The sequence below is a fragment of the Ramularia collo-cygni genome, assembly GCF_900074925.1.
Source record: "Ramularia collo-cygni strain URUG2 genome assembly, contig: RCC_scaffold24, whole genome shotgun sequence".
Taxonomy (NCBI): Eukaryota; Fungi; Ascomycota; class Dothideomycetes; order Mycosphaerellales; family Mycosphaerellaceae; genus Ramularia; species Ramularia collo-cygni.
In genome coordinates this window covers 324,550-345,619 of record NW_019716278.1, presented here as the reverse complement: position 1 = coordinate 345,619, position 21,070 = coordinate 324,550, and the positions used below count along the sequence as shown (strand labels likewise).

At 49.9% G+C, this 21,070-nt stretch overlaps 9 protein-coding genes; all 9 read right to left on the bottom strand.

Annotated features, from left to right (window-relative positions):
• Positions 1 to 882: 882 nt before the first annotated feature.
• On the bottom strand, positions 883 to 2,005 carry RCC_10787 (uncharacterized protein; the record flags this gene model as incomplete). XM_023776014.1 has 2 exons in its annotated part: positions 883 to 927; positions 980 to 2,005. 2 exons carry the CDS (start codon positions 2,003 to 2,005, stop codon positions 883 to 885), a joined length of 1,071 nt encoding a protein of 356 aa, XP_023631782.1.
• Positions 2,006 to 2,454: 449 nt separating this feature from the next.
• On the bottom strand, positions 2,455 to 4,419 carry RCC_10786 (related to lactose permease; the record flags this gene model as incomplete). XM_023776013.1 has 6 exons in its annotated part: positions 2,455 to 2,576; positions 2,649 to 2,811; positions 2,860 to 3,324; positions 3,376 to 3,689; positions 3,820 to 4,309; positions 4,360 to 4,419. The coding sequence occupies 6 exons, from the start codon at positions 4,417 to 4,419 to the stop codon at positions 2,455 to 2,457; spliced, it is 1,614 nt and encodes a 537-aa protein (XP_023631781.1).
• Positions 4,420 to 5,521: 1,102 nt separating this feature from the next.
• RCC_10784 (uncharacterized protein) lies at positions 5,522 to 6,498 on the bottom strand (the record flags this gene model as incomplete). 2 transcript variants are annotated; one of them, XM_023776011.1, is made up of 3 exons in its annotated part: positions 5,522 to 5,903; positions 5,960 to 6,150; positions 6,214 to 6,498. In XM_023776011.1, the coding sequence occupies 3 exons, from the start codon at positions 6,496 to 6,498 to the stop codon at positions 5,522 to 5,524; spliced, it is 858 nt and encodes a 285-aa protein (XP_023631779.1). The 2 variants fall into 2 exon arrangements, with proteins under 2 accessions (XP_023631779.1, XP_023631780.1); XM_023776012.1 differs by having other exon boundaries at positions 5,889 to 5,910.
• A 449-nt stretch (positions 6,499 to 6,947) lies between these two features.
• RCC_10783 (uncharacterized protein) lies at positions 6,948 to 7,810 on the bottom strand (the record flags this gene model as incomplete). XM_023776010.1 has 2 exons in its annotated part: positions 6,948 to 7,568; positions 7,625 to 7,810. The coding sequence occupies 2 exons, from the start codon at positions 7,808 to 7,810 to the stop codon at positions 6,948 to 6,950; spliced, it is 807 nt and encodes a 268-aa protein (XP_023631778.1).
• Positions 7,811 to 9,378: 1,568 nt separating this feature from the next.
• On the bottom strand, positions 9,379 to 10,265 carry RCC_10782 (uncharacterized protein; the record flags this gene model as incomplete). XM_023776009.1 has 3 exons in its annotated part: positions 9,379 to 9,969; positions 10,021 to 10,150; positions 10,204 to 10,265. The coding sequence occupies 3 exons, from the start codon at positions 10,263 to 10,265 to the stop codon at positions 9,379 to 9,381; spliced, it is 783 nt and encodes a 260-aa protein (XP_023631777.1).
• A 284-nt stretch (positions 10,266 to 10,549) lies between these two features.
• RCC_10781 (related to PQ loop repeat protein) lies at positions 10,550 to 11,536 on the bottom strand (the record flags this gene model as incomplete). Its single annotated transcript, XM_023776008.1, has 1 exon — positions 10,550 to 11,536. The coding sequence occupies one exon, from the start codon at positions 11,534 to 11,536 to the stop codon at positions 10,550 to 10,552; it is 987 nt and encodes a 328-aa protein (XP_023631776.1).
• Positions 11,537 to 12,035: 499 nt separating this feature from the next.
• On the bottom strand, positions 12,036 to 14,270 carry RCC_10780 (probable Fe-S oxidoreductase; the record flags this gene model as incomplete). The annotated part of the gene is made up of 1 exon (XM_023776007.1): positions 12,036 to 14,270. The coding sequence occupies one exon, from the start codon at positions 14,268 to 14,270 to the stop codon at positions 12,036 to 12,038; it is 2,235 nt and encodes a 744-aa protein (XP_023631775.1).
• A 1,022-nt stretch (positions 14,271 to 15,292) lies between these two features.
• Positions 15,293 to 16,390, bottom strand: RCC_10779 (uncharacterized protein; the record flags this gene model as incomplete). Its single annotated transcript, XM_023776006.1, has 1 exon — positions 15,293 to 16,390. One exon carries the CDS (start codon positions 16,388 to 16,390, stop codon positions 15,293 to 15,295), a length of 1,098 nt encoding a protein of 365 aa, XP_023631774.1.
• Positions 16,391 to 16,946: 556 nt separating this feature from the next.
• On the bottom strand, positions 16,947 to 17,852 carry RCC_10778 (uncharacterized protein; the record flags this gene model as incomplete). The annotated part of the gene is made up of 1 exon (XM_023776005.1): positions 16,947 to 17,852. The coding sequence occupies one exon, from the start codon at positions 17,850 to 17,852 to the stop codon at positions 16,947 to 16,949; it is 906 nt and encodes a 301-aa protein (XP_023631773.1).
• Between the last annotated feature and the right edge of the window lie 3,218 nt (positions 17,853 to 21,070).

Here is a 21,070-nt window from a genome sequence, read left to right as displayed (position 1 = left end):
CACTGGTCATAGAATTGACAGGGTGGGGTCAAGGACTTGTGTGCTAGATTGATGGCGGAGGTGGCTCGCAGAGCTGCTATTCGATTCCCAGGCCGCACTTTGACCGCAAGTGCTGCTTTGGGATCTTCAAGGCCTTCCATTACACGCTTGAGCTTATTGTTGAATGTATCTTCATCCCACAGGTGATGTTGGGCTTCCAGATGAAGGGATCTGAACAACAGTTCTCGCTCATTCCCACCTGGCAAAGACACAAGTCGGGCTTTGAGTTGCTTGGACGCGCCAGAGGAGTCCAGACCACGGAAGTCGCATTGGCCTCGCAACCATTCTGTTTCCAAGTCACCACATTCGTGTGGTACATCGCGCTGGAGTAAGCGAACAAATCGGTCCAGATATCGCGGCGTGCTGTTGACGAAAGAGACCAACCATTCGTGTTCCATCGTGGCTAGCTCAGTTGCAGCGATCGATGGTTGTTGCGGCGAAAACGAATTGTCTAGTTTGACAGAAAGTAGAGTTGGTAAGGGAGCAGAGCGCGAAAACGCGTCGTCGTGAAAGTGGTCTGTTAAGCACTGACCACCGACAAGGTACAAGCCTCCCTGTCAACTAGGGTAGCACAAAGACAAGTAGCAGTATATGACGGGTCGCATTTTCGAAAGATCGCACGTCAAACGTGCGGTCTTCTCTTCGATGCAAAATTAAGCGAGTGCAACCCGTGGCACTTGTGGATCGTGTTGAGCTGTCTTGTCTGAGTCTTGCTACATCGATATCGTTCACCTCTGTTCTGGTCATTCAACAAGCAGCGGAGCATCAAAAGACCAATTTTTCTGCTCGCCTCATTCTGACTACCCGTCCTTGATACGCCTAGGAGGCTCGTGAAAGACTCATTCAGCTACGAATAGCCTTACGCAGCATACGGCCCAGGCTATCGGACTGCAGGAAGGTCAGTGAGTCGATCGACAAACGACGAACCAGGACTACTCACATGTGGCGGCTGCGTGATCTGAAAGTGGTTTCCAGTAATGTAGTCCACATGGTACTGAGCTCCAGGAAGTAACTTCTCCCAGCCTTCGGTCTGCAAATTGCCTCTCGGCTCCAGTAGAAATTTTGTGACTTTAACACTTAGATCGACTTCGAGTCCAGACTCCGCTACACTACTGACCAAACCTTCCTTCACCCAGATGAAGTTTATCTTTGTTGGAACGTGTTCTCTTGCTATTGGCGTAGGCATGTATTGATCTACTGAGATGACCGTGGAGGTGAAGTGCTGTACCAGCCAATCGGGTGCCTTCTTTTCTTTCGAGGCACCCATCAGACCTTTACGGGTCAATTCCTGGACAACCTGCTCGGGAAGCGCCTCGTAGTCCAGGCGGCAAGGCGAATCAATAATGATCATTCGCTCGACTTTCTCGCCGGAAGATATAAGAAGCTTGGCAGCTTCGAATGCATAATAGCCACCTGCAGACCATCCACCAAGAGTGAAAGGCCGTCCTTTTGGCTGCAGTTTACGAAGCTCTCCCATCCACAGGTGAGCCATGCGTTCGATGGAACAGGTGAAGCTTTGAGCCTGACGAAGAAAAGGGGAGTTGAGTCCCACGATGCAGACGCTGTCGTCGATTGGAGGCAGTGTTCTGTAAGAAGTTCCAGCTCCGCTACCATCCGGAAAGAGATATACGATTATGGCTGATGTACTCGGGTCACCCTGGAGGATGATGGACAGAGGAACCTTGGGCTTCGGCACGCCTTCCCAGGGATCTGTAGACTCATCGTCGGCGGCAGAAGCTCCAGAGAGGTATGCTTTGAAGGCACCTACGGTGGGATACAGACTGAATACATCAACAGAAACGTCGAGATCTGCTTGGTCCCTCAGATCTGATGCAGTGGCCGTCGCGAGGAGGTCACCGAGTCCCAGGAACTTCCATGATTCATGGTCCAGAAAGTCCTCGGGCTCGACATTGATGGCCTCTCCGATAATTCGAAGGGCATGCTGTATGCGGTCTGATGACGCCATGTTTGTGCATTTTGACGGTATGTAGGAGTGAGATGATTGTGATGGAGGCGTTGATGTTACACGGGACGACACGTTGGGGCCAAGGGTATAATTGTCCCGAGGGCCCGACCGCCGACAATGAGTCCGTCGCGAAGCAATGGGCAACCGTTGGACGCGCGACGAGCACCTACCGTACTTATTAATTATTAGTCCATCCTCCCATCAACACAACTCCATCGGGTTTCAGGCCTAGCATGACGACAAGCAAACGCCCCCTTCAATCGCCGCCATACTTGTATGCGCTGTAACATCACGCTGTTACGGCCAGCACCGCAGAAGCATTGTCATCACCACGCAGCCTCGCACGGCAGAAAACAATCATCATCATGTCATCTTCATTTGGGCACTGGTTGTCTGACCTGTTCAATACATTTGATTGGTGCCGTCGTCCCGAGTATATATGAATAACCTCAAGCATCTTCCGAAGCCAAGAAAGTACCGTCGTTTGCAATGGCCACCTTCCTAGCTTGCAACGAAGCCTTCACCGGGTTTTTAGCCTCGAAGACTCGATCAAGTTCTTCAAGTGTGCGGCCTGGAAAAGGTGATCAGCACAAGCTCTAGATTGGATGTTTTGCCAGCCTGGAGGCGAGGGGTCGCAACTTACCCTTGGTTTCCGGCAGGAAAAAGTAGAAGACCGAAGCCTGCACCGCGCACCAAATACAGAAGACAATATATGTCCTCCACCCAATGTTTCGCAGCGCAATGGGCCAGGCAAACTGGTTAAGCAGACCGCCGGCATTGACTGCCAACGCGCTGAACGCCATCCCCTGTACCAGTCAGCATGCAGTCACCTTTGTAACACGCTGGAAACCCACCTTTGCTCGTCCCTCAAACGACAATACCTCCACCGGGTAGAGTGCCTGCAGTGGTGTGATACCCACGGAAAACACCGCGCCAAACAGGAAAATGCAAGCCACTGTTGCTTTTGCTGCGGCTGGCGCTTTGGTTGCATCAAATTGTGACGTCGCAATGGTCATAGCAACCCAGACGATGCAACAGCCAGTCATGGAGAAGAGCATGAGTGGTCGGCGACCGAATCGGTCGACGAACGCAGCACCCGTCAGGGCAAAGGCGAATTGAAAGCATGAGTATCCCAAGTTGATGTTGGCCTGAGTTATGCCCTCCGTGTATCCAGCAGTGTCCAATACGGCTGGCAGGAAGTACGACAAGACTCCATTACCGGCCCACTGTGCGAAGATTGAGAATATGCAATTGCAAGCGATGCGGTAACGGCTTGCTCTCGTCTTGAAGAGCGCGCTGTAGTCCCACCAACGCTTGTCCTATCACAAGAGTCAGGTCAGGCAAGTCTCTCACCATGAATGAAGACTTACTGCACCATTGGTATCGAGAAATTCTTCATACTCGGCAATCTCCAGCTTGACCCACGAAGAGTCTCTGTTGCCGTACCCGTGCCACTTGCGCAATGTGTCAATCGCTTGCTCGCGCTTGTTGTTGACGAAGAGCCATCTTGGGCTTTCTGGAATACCCCATGACAAGAGAACGATCAGACTTGGGAATGCAAGCTGGAGCCAGACGGGAATCTGCCATGATGTGTTTCCGGCGATGTTGAGTCCTCCGCGGACGGCACCACTGGACAAGATGGAGCCGATGAACCAGAAAGTGTTACAATATGCTGTAATGATACCTAGAAAAGCAAAAGGTGTTAGCGATATCTGAGACGATTTTGACGTGCAGTCAGGCCTAGGAGGTAGCGCAATTCGAAAGACACCTTCAAACGACGCTGTAGGCCTCCTGCCTGCCTTTTCAGATCTTACCTCTCCAAGCTGGGTGTGCGGTCTCAACGACATAAATTGGGCCAGCAGCGCTTACAATTGACACACCGAATCCGAGAACGAACCGTCCGGCCTTCAGTTGGCCGCCGTTGCCTGTGAAGACCGTGGTGCCGTTGATGATCGTGCCAATGATGATAATCCACGCGCCTATGTTCATGCCGACTTTTCGTCCCCAACGATCGATGGAAGGACCAACAAACGGTAGAGCTGAAACCCCTCCAATCTGATACATTGCCGAGTTGATGGCAGCCCAGGGACCGTCGTTGGTGCCGTTAAAAAAGCCGAGGAAGGCCTTGTTGGCTGTTAATCCACCAAAGAGAGAGCCATCGAATCCGTTCATGGTCTGGCAGAAGCAACCCAGCAGCAGGCACCCTACGAGCTTCCATGTTGTGATGCACCAAAATTGCGGCGGCTCCTGTGTAATGGCCTCGTTGTAAGTATCGCTACCTTTAACGACTTTGATCTCGGCGAACTGTTCATACGGTCAGTGGATGGTGAGGGGAGAAGGCAGTGAGCTCGAACCTTCTCATGACTAATCGACTCGATCCTGGTCTCCATATGCTTTTCCTCTATGGCAGACATGATGAATATGATCTGCAACAACCTCGCCGATGATGGATGTAAAACACGGAATTTTTCGGCGACGACCAGGGGTCAATATATCAGACCTGCCAAGCTCGTAAACTAAACACCACAATGAGCTGCTGTGCAAGCGATGCCTTGCCGGCTATACGCATGTCATACTTGCGATGCGGAGTATTCTACTCCGGAGGCGTCAGACCACGAGCCACTCCGCAGCAGCCCTGTCAGCGTCTGTACGACAGTCTTTTGAAGAATGCGGAGGACCAGCAGGAACGGTGCAGGGTTCTCCGCGATCTTTAAAGATTGTGGACATGAATGGTGCCATGAATCCATCAGGGCGATGTTGGAGCTACGGTCGGATTGGGAACGGAGGGTGGCTCTCCGGTGGTACTGGAGGATTTTAGATTTGGCCGCGTGTGGAGCTAAATCCTTCCTCACCTCGATGTGTTCCACGGTTGATCTGGAACATCAATGTGGAGGTGGTTGCTTTAGGCAAAGGTCAGTTGGTTTTGTGGGCAAGTATGCATCTTCCCGCCATGTGATTCCCAGTGCTGCGATCCTTCGCTACCTCGTCTCTCCTTAAGCTCTTCATGAAATCTGCCAACCAGGCGTTTCTCGTCGGATGCAGAAGACCACCGGGGCACTTCGGCCGAACATTCCTAAGGGTGGTGGGACTGTCTTGAGCGATGTCTTGGTCACTTGAGTCTGCGAGAGAGTACAGCTATACAAAGTCACCATCCGCCGGGCCAGCGTTCAATATGCGCCGGGCGAGCTTGAGCATTAAGCATCGGTGCGAGGTTTTGGTAATGCGTAGGTGTAGGCTTGATACGTGTTACTGGTTTGCCACGACATATATTATGCAGATACAAGCAAGAACGAGGTTGACTGCCATTCTGAGATTGCCTTGGTCTTGATTGCCATCTGTCTTTCTCAGAATTCACCGCAACATGCCCTCGCTCTGTCACGGTTCTAATCCGGTGGTCATGGAATTCGGACAGCTGGATACATGGCGAAGCGAATTGAATTCATGTCTCGTATGGGAGGAAAATGCGGTGCGCATCGCGCTCARTCATCGTACGAGGCAACAGACACAGCGCCACGATTAAATCGCACGGCTCCGCCAATATTCCTTGTACGCTGCGGTATTGTACTGRGCGTAAGAGCACGAGCATGTCCCACATTTCGTCTCGGCGTCCAATTCGACCGTCCCACTGCATGGCAGTCCATCGAAATCGATGTGCGTGGGGCACTTGTATGTATTTACGACATTGCGCAAGACATCCGCAGTATACTCAGGCAACTTGTGGACCATCTGACGGAAGTCTGCATCACTGGCATTCGAGACGAACAGCTCGCGAGCACGTCCAACGGATGTCTCGAGCACTACGGTCTTGAGGAGGCGCTTCGGATCCATCGAGTTGGTATAGCATTCTTTGACAGCACCAGCAAAGTCGGCGATGATGAAGCTTCTAGCAAGCGATGTACTGGGATCTGTCAGTATGACATGCTGGCCGTTGACCAATTTTACGGGGATTTCTACCGGAACTTCGAGACGGCGTACGCCTGCATAGCTGGTACCAAATACTTCTCGCCCAGGGCGAACATGCGCGCATGTAGTGTCAGACTACCTTCATACATGTCGGGGTATTGCATGTGGTAGCAGAAGTGGATCATGTTGGACACATCATCTTCATCATCGTCGATGAGCGCGATCTCGCCGCTGCTTCCCTCCTAGGTATTGAAAAGTCAGATCTTGGTGACAAATGACCATCACATGTGCATCCAAATACTGACCTTGAATCCGCTCGTCAGAGCTATCTTGAACCATTCCGACCAGCCACTAACGATGATCTTGTGAACGTTGAAAGTCTTGTTCTCACATCTGACAATCAAGTCGGTGAAGTGATCTCTTTCGCGGAGCCCTGCAATAATCTTCAAGACCTCGGTTTCCATTGTTGATGAAGTGGTGGGTGTGGTGAGTGTGATGGCAGAGGTGATGGAGGTGATGGAGGTGATGGAGGTGATGGAGGTGATGGAGGTGATGGAGGTGATGGAGGTGATGAAGGTGATGGAGTTCATGCGAAGAAAGTTGTGAATGAAAGCCGGAGCTGTGAAACTTCTTATGGCATTGAAATCGAGCGCCTCATCTGGAAACAGGCAACTTCGCGGTGCGAGACCAATGAGGATCGGCCTCGTTTATCAAGAGGGCTACACATCCAACTCGAGCCGAAAGGTCACATACCATGTCTTGTCGGAGTCTGATACTGACAGCAATTGACATTAAAACCACTATCTTCGAGCTTGGGTGATATAGAGCTATTTTCTGATCACCCAAAGACAAAGCGAGAGGGTTTACGAGAGCGAGGAGTCAGGCTTCTCGAGCAGCAGAAAACCCAAGGCCTGCCTGTTACTTGGATGATCAGCAAGCATGCATTGGTCTCAAGATCAACCTTCCAGCAACACTGCCTCTTCGGAGGATCTCCGCGTGTTGCTCTTGTCGCTTCTCCCCGAGAGCCACCGGGCTTCCTTCACTTGACGRGGGGTATTGGCCATCCATCTAAGCAGTTTGGTGTATCCCAGTTGACCCAGTATCCTTTCGCGCAGTGCGAACAGTAGTAGAAGCGGCCACCAGCGTCCTGTCGTTGACGAATGACGACATGGCCGTCGCATGAACGGATGCGAAAGCACTTGTATATCCATGGGCCTTCCTCCTCGTCGCGCTTGCGTTTCTTTGGCCCATTACTATTGCGTAACACATCCATCGCATAGTTTGGCAGCTCATCCGCCATTTTACCGAAGCCAACATTGCCACTGATCCCGAAGAGCTCAGCCGAGCGCTTCACCGATGTTTCGACGACAGCCGTCTTGAGCGACCGCGTCGGATCAGAGGTTCCTTCGTAGATACCTCTTACAGCCGCCGTAAAGTCTTCGATGCTCCATTTCGCAGTGACACTTCTCTGGAAACCTGCAGCTGCAAAGGTCTGGAGTGTTGGGATGAGGTACTTTTCGCCGACAGTAAACATGCGGACGTGGAACGTCATTGGCATGGATGTCGGCTCTTTGTATTCGAATTGGTAGCAGAATTGAATCATGACAGCGATGGCGTCCTCGTTGTCATCGTGAAGCTCAATCATCTTGCTGTTCGCTTCCTGTGCCCAAGTTAGTCGATCACCACTTCGCAGTACGCCTCCATGGCCACTCTCACCATGAAGCGCCCCGTGCATGCTGCTGTAAACCATTTGGATGCAGCACATAGCACATTCTTGTGGAGTTTGTGCTCCTTCTCGCCGCACTTTACGGTGAGGTCGGTAAATAAGCCATCCTGCTGCTGCTTGCGCAGTGCAGCCAGCATCTCTGACTGCGCCGCATTCTGGTCGTATTTGCCGTCCATTCTTGGACAATGCTGTGGGGTTGATGATGGTAAGTGCTGGGGTAGATGAAGCTTGTCGTTGTTTAGTCGCGGGAGAATCCCGGGCTTGGCAATTTTAGATCAGGAAGGAGTGAATGAAAAGTGATGGACCGGCGACACACCTTGAAATAGATTTATGGAAATACTGATGTCGCATATCTTACCTTAATAGTTGAGAGAGTCGTTGTAAGACTTGCATGGGAGCAGCTTCAAAGGTAAACACCGGCCAATACCAAAGGACAAGTGAAGTGAGGCAGGCGTCGAGGCGAGTCTTGGTAAGCGTAAAGCAACTTCGTTCGCATCACAAGCCATCAAAGCGCAAAGCGGCAACAAACACAGGTAAAAACACTGAAGCCAGATGCTTACTTGCGAGCGTAGGTAAAATCACTAAGTACCTTAGAACATCTCACCTCCAAATTCTCCTCCCTCCGAAAACTCCCTCCAAAAACCAAAAATGTCACGGATCCGTGCCCTCCCACTCCCATCCCGATCCCATCCCGTCCAGCTTATTACTCAACCGCCCTCTCACATCGGCSACCTGTCATCACTCGGCTTGCCACCGGCACCCCAATCTCCAAGCTACATAATAACTTAAATTCCCATAGTCCATCAAGCGGGGATGACTCGAGGACCATTAGGCGATCGAGAAGACCCTTAATACTAGACGCTTCTACAACAGCAAAACTCCACGAAGGGTATTCTGGGCATCGGTGACGATCAATGTTTCTTTTGCAAGCTTGGGGTGTGATCTGGGAATGCTCGAGGGAGTCTCTTTCTTTTTTGGAGTGGTGGCTGGATGGTCGATGTGKAGRTCTCGGTGGTYKSSSTWTYWTTWMRRAAMWRWGAGGAAGAGGGAGTTCGAGAGCAGGTCGTTTCCCTTGTGATTTTGCTTGGCATTCCCCGGTTGAATGTTTCAAGGCCCGGTGAATTTGAAGGTCGCCGCCCAATGTACCTATAGCAGGCAACATTCTTGTATCTTATGTAACAACGAAGCACGATAAGAAGACATCATTCGAGAAGAGATTTGATCCTCCGTATTCTGTTCTTCGCAGGGCTGCTGCATGTTGTGCTTATAGCTACCCGTTTGTAAGCGCTATCGTCGATTCACCACAAGGAGATGCAGCAATCTTCAACTTTCACTGGCCCTTGTTCGTCCTGGAGAGCTGCTCTCTGTTTATCTTGGACGATAGACTACCACTACTAAGGAGAACCTATGTCCGAGCCATCACTCAGCGGCAACCTTTCCATAATGTCGCTGTAATATCAATCGAATAAGGAGACTGAATCGTGCCGTGTGCGAGTCTACGAGCATTTCATCTCCTTCGCTCGTAAGATGCGTGGCCATTTGGGACGTAGTCGCTGATATCGAAAAGACTCTCATAGCTCGAGAACGACGTTGAGATGGGCAAGAATGAAATATTTGAGCTGGAGTGATATGAAGAAGAACTTCTCACGGATTTTTTGCACACATTACCTAGGATACAAAGCGCTCCGTTTAGGCTATGTAATTCCGCCACAGGACTCGGCCTCAGACACATGTCTTTCCTGGATCAGTACTCGYCGCAGCGATACACGTCCCACTCCCAACCTTTAAGTTCATAATCTTCACCTGCCTGGACACAGAAATAAGTGTAGCTTTCGCCTCCAAGGATTCGCTTTCTGAACACAGCACCGCAACCGCAGGGACACCAGTAAAGTACAGACTCGCGTTCCCATTCGTCGGTAATCCACTTCTTAGCCATTGCGCGTGCAATGTCCGCAGCGAGGGAAGGGTGGTCATCCAGCAATGCATCGAACGCCGGACACTTGCCGGTGAGGAGAGAGTCTCCGCGCAGCATGACCAGCTTCGTGATGGCAGTGCGGAGTACATTTCCCTGGTCGTACACGGCGGTACGGGCCACAGAGATGGCATCTGTGATGTTCCGGAGAGTTGTAGCGTCGTGCGCGCCTGTCGTGGAAAAATTGTCGGCGGCGAGCTGAGTGAGACCCGGCACGAAGTATTTTTCGGCCAGAGCGAAGACACGGACATGGAAGGCTGGGAGGTGGTCGCCAGTGTAGGTGAAGGCGTAGCAGAACTCTAGTAAAGCGCTGACGGCATCCTTGTCATCATCGTGGAGCTCGATGGTGTCCGCTTTGGATTCCTGCAGGCTTGTCAGTGGGTTGAAACAGAAGGTCAAGGCGACATCACCGACCTTGAATCCGCCATTGCAGGCTTTTTGGAACCATTCTGACTGGCGCGTGAGTACGTGCTTGTGGCAGAGCCATTCCTGTCCGTCGCATTTGATGCGGAGGTCGGGCGAGGAGTTTGGATTGTTGAAGGACCTGGATGTGTTAGATGGAGACCCGAGACTCGAGAGATGGCACCTGGTGTGTACTTTGCGAGGGAGTCCAGGAATGCATCCTGCGCCGCTCTCCGATCAAAGGGAACGCTACTCATCTTGAATGAGAACTGGCGACAATGTGATGTCGCGGGAGCTGTTGTTGCAGCTTGCACGACGTGGGACCGAAGGCGAAAGGAAGGATGGACAGGCGATGACGGAGCCACGTCGACTTGATCCACTTCCCGCGCAACAAACGGTGTAAATTGACAGACTTGCAAGAGATTGAACGCGGTAGGTCATTGAAAAGCGATGACGAGAGAATGCTCGATATTGGAACTGGAACTGGAACTGGCAACATACCACACTGAACCTAGCATAGCACAGCACACACACACACTACCTAGTCGCTCGGCACATGCCATCGCTTCATCGTCCCATTCTGATTCGTCCACTCGGTGCTGTCATCGGCATCGGTATGGAGCAGCGCGGTCCTTTCCGTAGCAGATCTCGCGTGTCCGTTGTGTTGATCTCCATCGTCCTCCTCATCATCCTCATCATACTCGTCTGAACTGTGCTCGTCCCTCTCACTCCTCCTCAATCTCTCAAGAGAAAAATAGTTCAACGCCATGCCCAGTAAGACGGCCTGCAACACCCCCGTGACGATGTACACCAACCACGTACTCCACCCTTCCCAACCCACCCGCAACCAGAGCGAGAAGGCGAAAACGAAAGCTCCCGGGACTTGCACCACCAACGTGAGCAGACTCAAACTCTTAAGATCCTTCAACACCCACGTGTAGTAGATCTGCGGGAGATATTGAATGGCCGCCAACACCCCCGACACCGACCCCAGCAGATCCGCCCACGTCTGCGTCCTCTCCGGAAAGGCCACGACCAGCACCACAGAGACCAATGCAACGATCAACACGGCGATGAAGATACTCCCACCCACAATCAACTGATCCTTGCCCTCCCCTCTCTTCCCCCCCTCCGTAAGCGTCGCTGTCGAACTCGTCAAATCCTCCGCTTCGCCTTCATCTCTGGGGAAGAAGACYAGATACAACACCACAATGACCATAAAACAGCTCCATTGTACTCCAATCTGTGCCACTCCCAGTAACGCTGCCGCGCAAGCTCCGCCGGAGATTGTAGTGCAACAAGAGATGTCGGCGCGGGAAGTCGGGAGGGTGAGGATGTTGGCTAGAGCGAAGATTGAGGAGAGGCCACCGAGGAGGACCCACCAAGGAGAGAGGCCTTCCGAGGTGCGGCGCGAGAGGATTTTGTGATGTTGGGGAAGGTACGAGGCGAGGATGCCAAGGACGAGGAGCGCGGCAAGGGCCGTGGGGAACCAGGGCGGATGATCGAGATCAACACAGTGGGCGGACATCATGGATGCTGGGGTTGATGAGGATGTTTTGGAGTTCCGGCGGGTTACATGGTCATCTGGGATGATGGGATGGATGATGGAGAAATGAGCTCCAACAGGTTGCGAGTAAGCAAGGCACGTTCCTGACTTGCAACCATGAAACGACGCGATCGTGACGTGATTGGCTTTCCTCCAGCTGAACTAGATCCAGATTGGCGAAAGCAAGGCACAAAAAGGTAGGGCTCCCGGATGTGTTCGGCAGGACATCAACAAGGTATCAACATCAACATCAACATCAATATTAATATTAAAATCAACACTACTACCTGGAGACACACAAAATACAAGGATGAGGCACAGTCTGGAGAATCTCGGAGTCCAGCGCACCTATCATTAGTAGAGGCAAAGACGAATGTCTGGTATCGAAATGATCAAAAATGTCATTGGACTTCATCAATACAATACATCCAAATCTCATAGCTCTGTCCTGAAAACCTCTCCCTCATTGCACACGGCCATTTCAAATCTCCACCACCCTCTTCCCGTCCACAAGATCGGGATAGTTTGCAGCCTGGACCTCTTTTGGTTTCCCTTTCCGATCAACTCTCTCATCTCTAGGATCGAAACCTCCTTTGCCCCAAGCGGCCCATTCCGCAGTAGGACCTCCAACATAATCTTCAGGACCAAAAGCCTTTCCACTCTCCACAAGTTGAAAGAACTTCTCATAATCAATCAACGTATGCCATCTTCCCTCCTTGAAAAATCTGCCTCGATCCGCCAACAACACGCAGCAACTATGCGCATGCTCGGCTCCAATTCCATACTCCAACCCTCTTCTCCCTAACTCCTTCTCGAGCGCCAGGACGAAACCTTGGACTTCCTCATAGAAAGGAACATTTTGCATCGAAAGTCCCGCTCCAGCGGCTGTGGTGGTACCACAATACGTCACACCTTTGACTTCAATGAATGAAGGAAGAGCTTTCTCCACAAGATCCGCGTAGCCGGAAACTTCCTCTTCGATGTTGAAGCCCTTTACAAGAGTAAGACGGAAGACTGTCCGATGCGTATCCCGTTTCTCCCGGAGGATCTCCATACATTTCTGGAATCGTTCCCAGAAATCTCGATGTAAAGGCCTGTCGATCCTCCTCAAACTCTCTTTATTCGAAGCATCAATGGACACATATARCTGCGTAACGGGTCCCAAACTAGCCAGTTGATCCGGATGTTGCGCATTACAGACCAGAAAACTGGAGATATGTTGCGCGTGTAACATTCCCAACAACTCATTGATATGCGGATAGAAGATCGGTTCTCCCACGAGACTAAGAGCGCAATGTCGCACTTCCATGCCTTCCTGGAATCTCTCTGCTCGGACCCCGGGAACGCCGCGAAGCATTTTGATCTTCTTCACATGAGCTTCTAGCATGCCTTTAAAGATCATGTCGGGAGGATCGACTTGCCATCTCCAAGTTGTGCCTACGGGGTTGGTGCCGTGGCGCCAACAGAAGATGCATTTATTCGAGCAAGACAAGGACGGAGTAGCTTCCATGCAGCGATGGGATGCGATGCCGTAAAATGAGTATTTGTAGCAGGATCCTCTACCGCGGAGGGCAGATTTGGTCCAGCGGCATATTTTGACGCCGGAGTGGGAGCCGATGATGCTGTAGCCTTGTTTGGTGAGGGAGGTGTGGGTAGGGGAGTTGATGGGGACCATTTCTTTGGGTATGTTGGTGATGTGAGAAGTGGAAGTTTTGGTGGATGTCGTGGTAAAGTCGACGGGAATGGGAGGTCGAATATCTTCCAGATCTTGGGGTTTGGAGATGAGAGTCTCTTCGTCACCATCCTGCGCTTCCTCTCCTTCATCCTCACTTTCCACCGCATCGCCACTGCCACGAACACCCTCTCCCAATCCTTTCCCTTCACTCAAATCATTCATGACACTCAACACCCCTCGCCTCCATCCTTCCAACTGCACCTCCATTCCCACCTTATCCTTCACATCTCCCATTCCCAGTGGAAACGCCCTCTTCCTGCCCGTCAACTTGGCCATCCATCGATCCACCTCCACGGCCTGTGAACAGAATCCCTCCTCCTCACTCGGCCATTCCTCCAGATCTCCAAACCCAAACACTGCATATCCCGCCAATCCCCTCAGCGGCGCTGTATCAATTCGGAAATCATGGTGTGTCTCATCCAAATGTCCCAAGAAGTTTGCCAATTCCGTGTCGATATTATAGCTAGGCAGCAGTATCATGTAGAATGCCGCCGTCTCTGCATCTTGTGTTGCGGGAGGGGAAATGARGAAGTCATCGTGATCAATCTCCGCCAAATCGTGGAGTTGAGGAGGGAGGATTCGAGAGTCGGACGTGGGGAATGTGGATGCGAGTCGTTCAGCGTGAGATTTGGTGCTACCGCCGAGGGTAAAGTAGAAAACGTAGGGTTGGATGGCGGAAATGGGTGTCGTTTCTTGGACTTGAGAGGTTTGTTTGAGGTTTTTGACGCCTTTGACTCGTCTCGGTACTTTCTTGACAGCAATTCGTGCGGGAGTATCTTTGACGGCAGGAATGGATATCGGATCGGGTTTTTCGGTGGTGGGGGTGCTTGATCGCGGTGTGAGGACGACTTTGGATCTGGTGCTGCGCCAATGCGCCGTTAGGCGGATCAACGCGATGAAAACTCCGGCGGCGACGAGAAATTCTGTGCGATGCGCATGCCACAAGAAGAGCAGCTCTGATGGGAGATCAAGAAAATTCATCGTGATGGAGGCACTCAACCTGCCATGTCCAAGATGTTGGTGAGAGAGAGAAGTCGTGCTCGGGTGTCGTGTGTGGACCCTCAAGCTCAATCGCCGAATTTTGTTCATTCACCTCGACCCTGCCCCGCGCTTACCTAACGTTCACGGTAAAATGTTGATCCGAGGGGACATCCACCTAGCGCGACGAATGAAGAAATGAAGAAGTTACGTCGACTGCAACTCCACGAGTATACTTTCAACCTTCGGACAGTGGATGATACCGCAAAGAGCAGCAATAGTGTATCGACCGCGGCGCCTGCCTTATCGAGACTAATCCTCAATCATCCCGACAAAGTATACTTATTGGCCTCCACATTTCCTCAATCAATCCGAACCATCTTCTTTCCCTTCTTCGCAGCTGCACGTTCCATCCCAATCCAAGTTCTCCTTTCCAAAGCGTCAAAGCATTCCGTCTCGAATGGGAGGACCACATAGATATCAAGCCCTAGGAGAAGTTCCACTTTCTGGTCGATCCAGCAACCTCAAGAGATSCTCAGCCGTCAATCCAAGACTTTTCTCTATCGTTATAATGTGGCCTCGTACCCATCACCCCGCATCGATACAAATGAATTGCAGACAAGCGGTTGTGTTAGCTGCATCTTGCCCACATTGCCCGGCGGCTTGGGTTTGCCGGTGATGAGACAGCGATCAGGAGAATGTAACAAATCTTTTTCGGTACCTTCCCAGCGATTACTACCGCTATCGATCGATATATGATGGTACTCCGCAGCCGAAGGAAACGCTGCCAAGGACGGCAAGGGAAGAGAATGGAAAGACATTGGAAATAAGAGCCATGTATCTCCATTGTTCCTAACTTTTTTTCCGTGTCGCTTGAATTGAAGAGACGCTTCTAGGGGACAGCAAGATGTACCATACACCGCCATACATGCAAAGCTCATAACTGCGGCGAGCACCGAGCCAGCAATCCCTCCAGCTTCATCTTCTCGTGCCTGTAGCCACTGAATCTCAAACAGAAGCTCATTTCACCGTCTAAACTTGTGGCCCACGCTATAATATTTCCTGGCCGCTTGCTCCCATTCGTTGAAGTCGAGATCCATGCCGAAATTCGTCCTCGCCCACTCGATGAAGGCCGGATCGACAAACTGAGAACACTGGCCATCTGCCAAACGCTCGTTCAACTCCACCATATTTGAATCACACTTTGTCTGGTAGTAACGTTTCGCAGACTGAAGGACAGTGGAAATTTGGTCATMCTTGAAGCAAATTCGGATGTCTACTTTTCCAGCAATGGCGTGCGCTCTCAACGACCTTGCGACGTCCTTTAACCGCACACCGGTTTCATTCCGGACCGTTATCCATCCATCTGCGCCCCAACGCCACTTGTGGATAGGCAGTCTTATTTCGAGTTCCAGCACCGGTGGCTGTGTCGTCAGCATCTTGCCCAGCTGACGTGGAATATCAGACGGGTTGGCGATGGTGCAGCAACGAACTTTTTCATCTGCGTTTGCAAACCCGTGACGAACGTACGCTTCATCTTCATTCATTGGTCCGGAATAGAAAACCAGCGGATTCAGCACTACGGGGACAGTACAGGAATGATACTCTTGCCGAATATGGTTACGGCGGATCACAGAGCCGTTCCGAATGCGCGCCTCTTGCCTGATGTACTCGCCAGCCTGAGCGCGTAGGTGCAGATGCTCTGCCCCTTCATCAGGAACGCCGAAGGTGAACGTTACCCGATCGCTACTGATGATGTGGAAGATCATACAGCGCTCTGGCTCAGCATACACGTGAGGCGAGAGAAAGAGGTTCTGCCGCAAGGTCTTGGAAGTCTCAATCGTGGAATTGAAGTTGTAGTTGACACCCCGGACGCGGAAGAGGTCTTCGGTGTCGAGTTGCACTAGAATGTTCTCAAGAAGCTCATATGTGGTGATGATTTTGTCGACGGGCCGGGGTTGGAGCGACGGCAGGCTGAGCTCATCGGGCGCAACTGACGCGTACAGGCTGTCGACGGGCTGAAGTTGGGGCGACTGCGGAGTAAGCTCATCCGCTTCATCGGGCGCAAGTGACGCGAACGTGTTGTCGGAAGGCCTCTTGCGGCTGCGCGCAGGTTTTCTCATCTTGGTTGATGATATCAAGTGGAGAGCCGCTTGATTCCGATGATGTTTGTGCGAAGTTAGAAAGCGGGCTGTGATGAGAGAAGAAGAGGAAGTAGGAGTGAAGTGAAGTGGGGCTAGTGCGTGATGCGTGACCAGAGCTGTCGATGTGAGGATCAGACAAGACATCCTCAGGCATCCCCACAATGCCCCAAGGCCTCGCTCTCTACAGAATCGACGATTCTAGGCCCGCTAGAATCCTTGTCACTGGCAGAGTGACCCGTCATTCAATCGAGAGAGCAGTTCAGGAAGCTGCTCTTAGTGGTGATCTCTCATATCGACAGCTCTGCCCGGGGTGACCGCCACTCTGATACCAACAATGAGACTTGACTTCGTGACACTGCGGGGACAACCCACATTTTACACGCTACCTATTATGATGCTCTCTCAGGCAACGCCACGCCAGGTTCCATTGTCCACCACTTTGGATGCCAGGGCCCAGCATCAAGCAGGCTTCACGGAGTCCCGTATCATCCCTGTTCACCGGGACCAGATTTCGTCCTTGGTTCATGTCCGCGGCCTATCCCCCGCGCATCTGATTCGTGCTGGCTTCGAGTTCTCTCCATTCGTCGGCGCCGCGCTCATCGAAAAGGTTCTTTTCAGACTGAGTGACGACCCATACGTCTTCTCGAAAGAACACCCATGTCTCATCTCCAGCTTGCCTATGGCTTTCGAGTTCACGGAGCACATCATTCACCGTCAATCCAGCGTCGTTTCGAACCTTGAAGTAGTTGTTCATCGCATATTTGCTTGTGTACTTATTGATGCGAAGGTCCAGCTCGCAGACTGGTGGTTGCGTGAGMAGCATTTCTCCCGTTGCTTCTGGCGGCTTCGTCTTCTTGCCGGCGAGTGTGCGATGCCAGCCTGGAGCGGCTGGAAATCCATAGTATCCCCGGTCGTTCTTGTTGAACACAAGCGGGTTCAACACCGCGGGCGAGGCATGATGAATGGGCTTCCGCAAGATACCACGCTCAACTTGCTTGATACATCTATCAGCAGCATTGAACCCACGTTGAATCGAGCTATCGTCAAGTCGATTGATTGTACCATCCACAGGAACGCTGAACAATTTCGAGATTTCCTCGCCCCACCCCTTGATGTACAGCCACTGCTTCGGCTGAAGCTCCGCGCGAGGAGCCAGAAAGAGAGTTTGCCGGAGCTTCTTTGAGGACTGAGCAGTGGATCTGAAGGTCCGGTTGACATTCTGGATGCGGACGAGGTCGTTGAAAGTGAGGTGCAAAAGCACATTTTCGACGAGTTCCCAAACAGAGAAGAGCTTGTTGGCGGGGTCTCTGGTCGGCGGAGAAGGGGTGTCAGCCGCGGCGGGGCTTGGTTGAGCAGATTGCTGGAGTGGCTGATTCGTGGCATTGCCGAGCATGCTTGTATCTCCAGCGCGTGCACTGTTGATGAGTGTTGGCTGAGCCATTTTGCCCGACTGTTTGATGTGATGAGGGGGAAAAGTTTTGTTGTGGTGTTGGTGTTGGTGTTGCGTGTGTCCAAGAGCAAGGTGGAGGTTCTCTTCAGCTGAGAGAGATTTGAAAGAGTGAAGTTACATGTAGTTTGGGCTTCTCCTCGCACAAGAAAGACGTCCGAGATAAGTGAACCGGAGCCTGAAGATTACGGACGAGTACGAGAACGTTAAGAGCAGTCGAATTGAGACTTAACTTGTGGAAACGGACTGCATGAAGAATGAGGTGCTTGAGATGGACAGACTGCCACGGCCATTTGGGGAAACAAGCATCTGGAGAGTTTCGCGTCCAGGCCGCAGACTTGGCCGTGCAAACGCAGTCAACAACGCCTGCACGTCACACAGGATGGAGTCACGGTGCACCTTGGAGCTGCTCCCGCAAAACCAGCGTTGATGAGAGCATCGAGCATGCTAAACGCCCACCTTAGAGCATATGGAGATAGGAAGGAGTGAGATGAGGACGGGTGAAGTCTGCGCACTGATGATGACTGCAGCACGCACGGATCACCATTGCAGAGACCCGATCCGAGACCCCACTCTGCCTATCCCTGTATAGACTCATGGCCAATAGTGCTTCCGGAGTAGCGTGCATTAGCATTAATTAGCGCTCGTCTAATGTTACGCCTATAAGGATGTAAGAGGCCCGTATACCCCCCCTATTTAATAAGGTAATTAGCGTAATTCCTATTAAATTCAAACCTTACTCTAGATAAATAACTAAGGGCTAGTATATAATAGCGCTATAGCTTCTTTTTACGCGGACTAGCCTCCGGATTAAGATAGTAATAGTAATATTGCTAATAGCGATAATAAGWATATAGTTAAGGATTAATTCGAGTCGTTTAATAGGCCTAAGTTAGATAGGCCTAAGTTTATCGTTAGCTCTACTAGAATAAGAGCTACTCTTAGAGATAAATTCGAACCTACCGGTATARATAAGRAGCCTATTAAAGAGGCTAGTATTAACGAAGAAGCCGGAACTAAGGAAGCTATTATTAAGGATAGTRTTAAAGAGGATTAGYRACTAGCTACTACTAGTAATTAAGGCGATATTATAAATAATATGCGCTATAAACCGCTCTAGCCTTATAAACACCCTATTAGCGAGGAGTACGAGCGTAAAGTAAACCTACTAAGTTCGTTCTAGTAAGCGGTAGCTAGTATCTAGTTACGGCTCTTTAAACTCTTCTTTTTAGAAGCGGTATTCGAGATAATAGTAATATATACTAACGAGTACGCTATATTCCGCTTTATACGGAYAGTTCTAGCTCTAATTAAAGGGCTCGCTTAGTATAAGGATCGTATTCGAGGRGATRCGGCTAGTATATAGGTATATAGYAATCGATAGAAGCTAGTAACTACTATAAAGATAAAGATTTTTGTCGCAATTATCCTATATATATTAGCGGTTAGAATAAACGATAAAAGCGACTACTAGCGTAAGGATAGTAAGTAGCTATTATATAAAATTACTAACTTTATATCGCTACGGAGGTAGAAGCAAATTAAGGCGTATCTATAGTTTAGAAGCCTAGAGGCTAAGTAGAAGGGAATACCGCCGTAGTAGTAGATATTACCGTTAGCGGACGTCCTTCGTAGGGCCTTTAAAACGGTAGTAACTCTAGGCTCTTAYRTATYCGTAGACGAGGTATTAGTTCGTTTTATAGGGCGTTCTTCTTATAAGATAATAATAAAGGGAAAGCCTACCCCTATTAGATATTATATCCTAGCCCTCTATAAGCGTAGATACCTCTAGAGCTACTTATTCTCGTCGCCGAAGGAAGGATTTAAGAAGTTTAACTATAGAGCGGAGAGTTTTAAAGATAACCCCTAGTATATAGATATCTTTACTATAGAGGAGTTAACGGCTATAGAATAGGCCGCTATAAATAAGAAAAAAGTATAGTAATTAGTAGAAAATACTCGGCGTATCGCTACTAGTAGCTAGCCTATTAAGAGGCGTGTTATAGTAAAGAAGGAGGTTATTAAAGTTTCGTTAAGTTAGACGAATATTAACCGCATTCGGAAGCTATATCGGAGTTACTTCGGTCCGAGCGTATACGAGTAGTAGAACGAACCCGAGCTAATAATCTCGCTAAGTTAGTAGCTCTTAAAGATTCCTAGAGCTATACTAGTACTCGTCCTTTAACTGCCGTTTTTAAAGTATTTCTTCTATATCTATATAGATAATCTATTTAATAATATACCGCTACTAGCTATTCTACGATACTAGGGAATTACTATAATAGGGACGATTAGAGCCGGCTCTAAAAGCTAGCCTTAAGCTAGAGCTACCTTTAGAAAGAGAACTTAGAAGAGCGGCGTTACTTTAGTTAGATTAAATAGGCTAGTAACACGCTTCCCCTACGATATAATATAAGCGAGGGCTATCTATAACGTATACTATATCCTATAATAAGATAGGAACCTTATATAGTTCGTTACTACTAGATATTAGCCGCTAGACCGCATCTCGAGACTAAGACGAAAACTCTAGGGTACTACTACATTTATTCGGAACTACGTATAGCCTTGCTTTATATACCCTCTTTAGAATATAGTTATTCCGACGATTACGGCCTTCTATAACGATAATATAGGGGGTGTTAATATCTATAATTAACTCCGCTCTTATTATAATACATAATATAAGGCTCGTAAGCTATAGTATCCGCTTTTCTACTTCCTACTCGATATAGCTACTATTAATAGCTTTATCCTCTACCGCGACGAATTTAGAGCTTAAGGTAATACTAATCTACCTCTTAGAGAGTAACGAGCCTTTAGAATTAAGCTCGCTTAGTAACTCGCATAGTAAGGACGAAATAAAATAGCTTAAGAGCTAGCTACTCTACGGAATAGCTAGGGCTAGTTTACCGCTAGTAACTCGGTATTAATTAGACGTAGCCGCCGTATATAGGTCTACTATAGTAAATATATACTATTAAACCCTCCTCGTTTATAGAAGACCTACCTATACCGTATAGTAAACATCTTTCTAAAGAAGAGGATCTGCTACCTCTATAGGTTAACGACGATAGGCTAGCGTATCCGCTAGAAGCAACACTATATACGATATTGCTATAAAACGTGTAGCCCTTAATATCCCCTTTACTACGCTTGTTTATTAGATTAGCACTTACTTAATAAAGAAGCAATTAAATTAAAGCGACAAA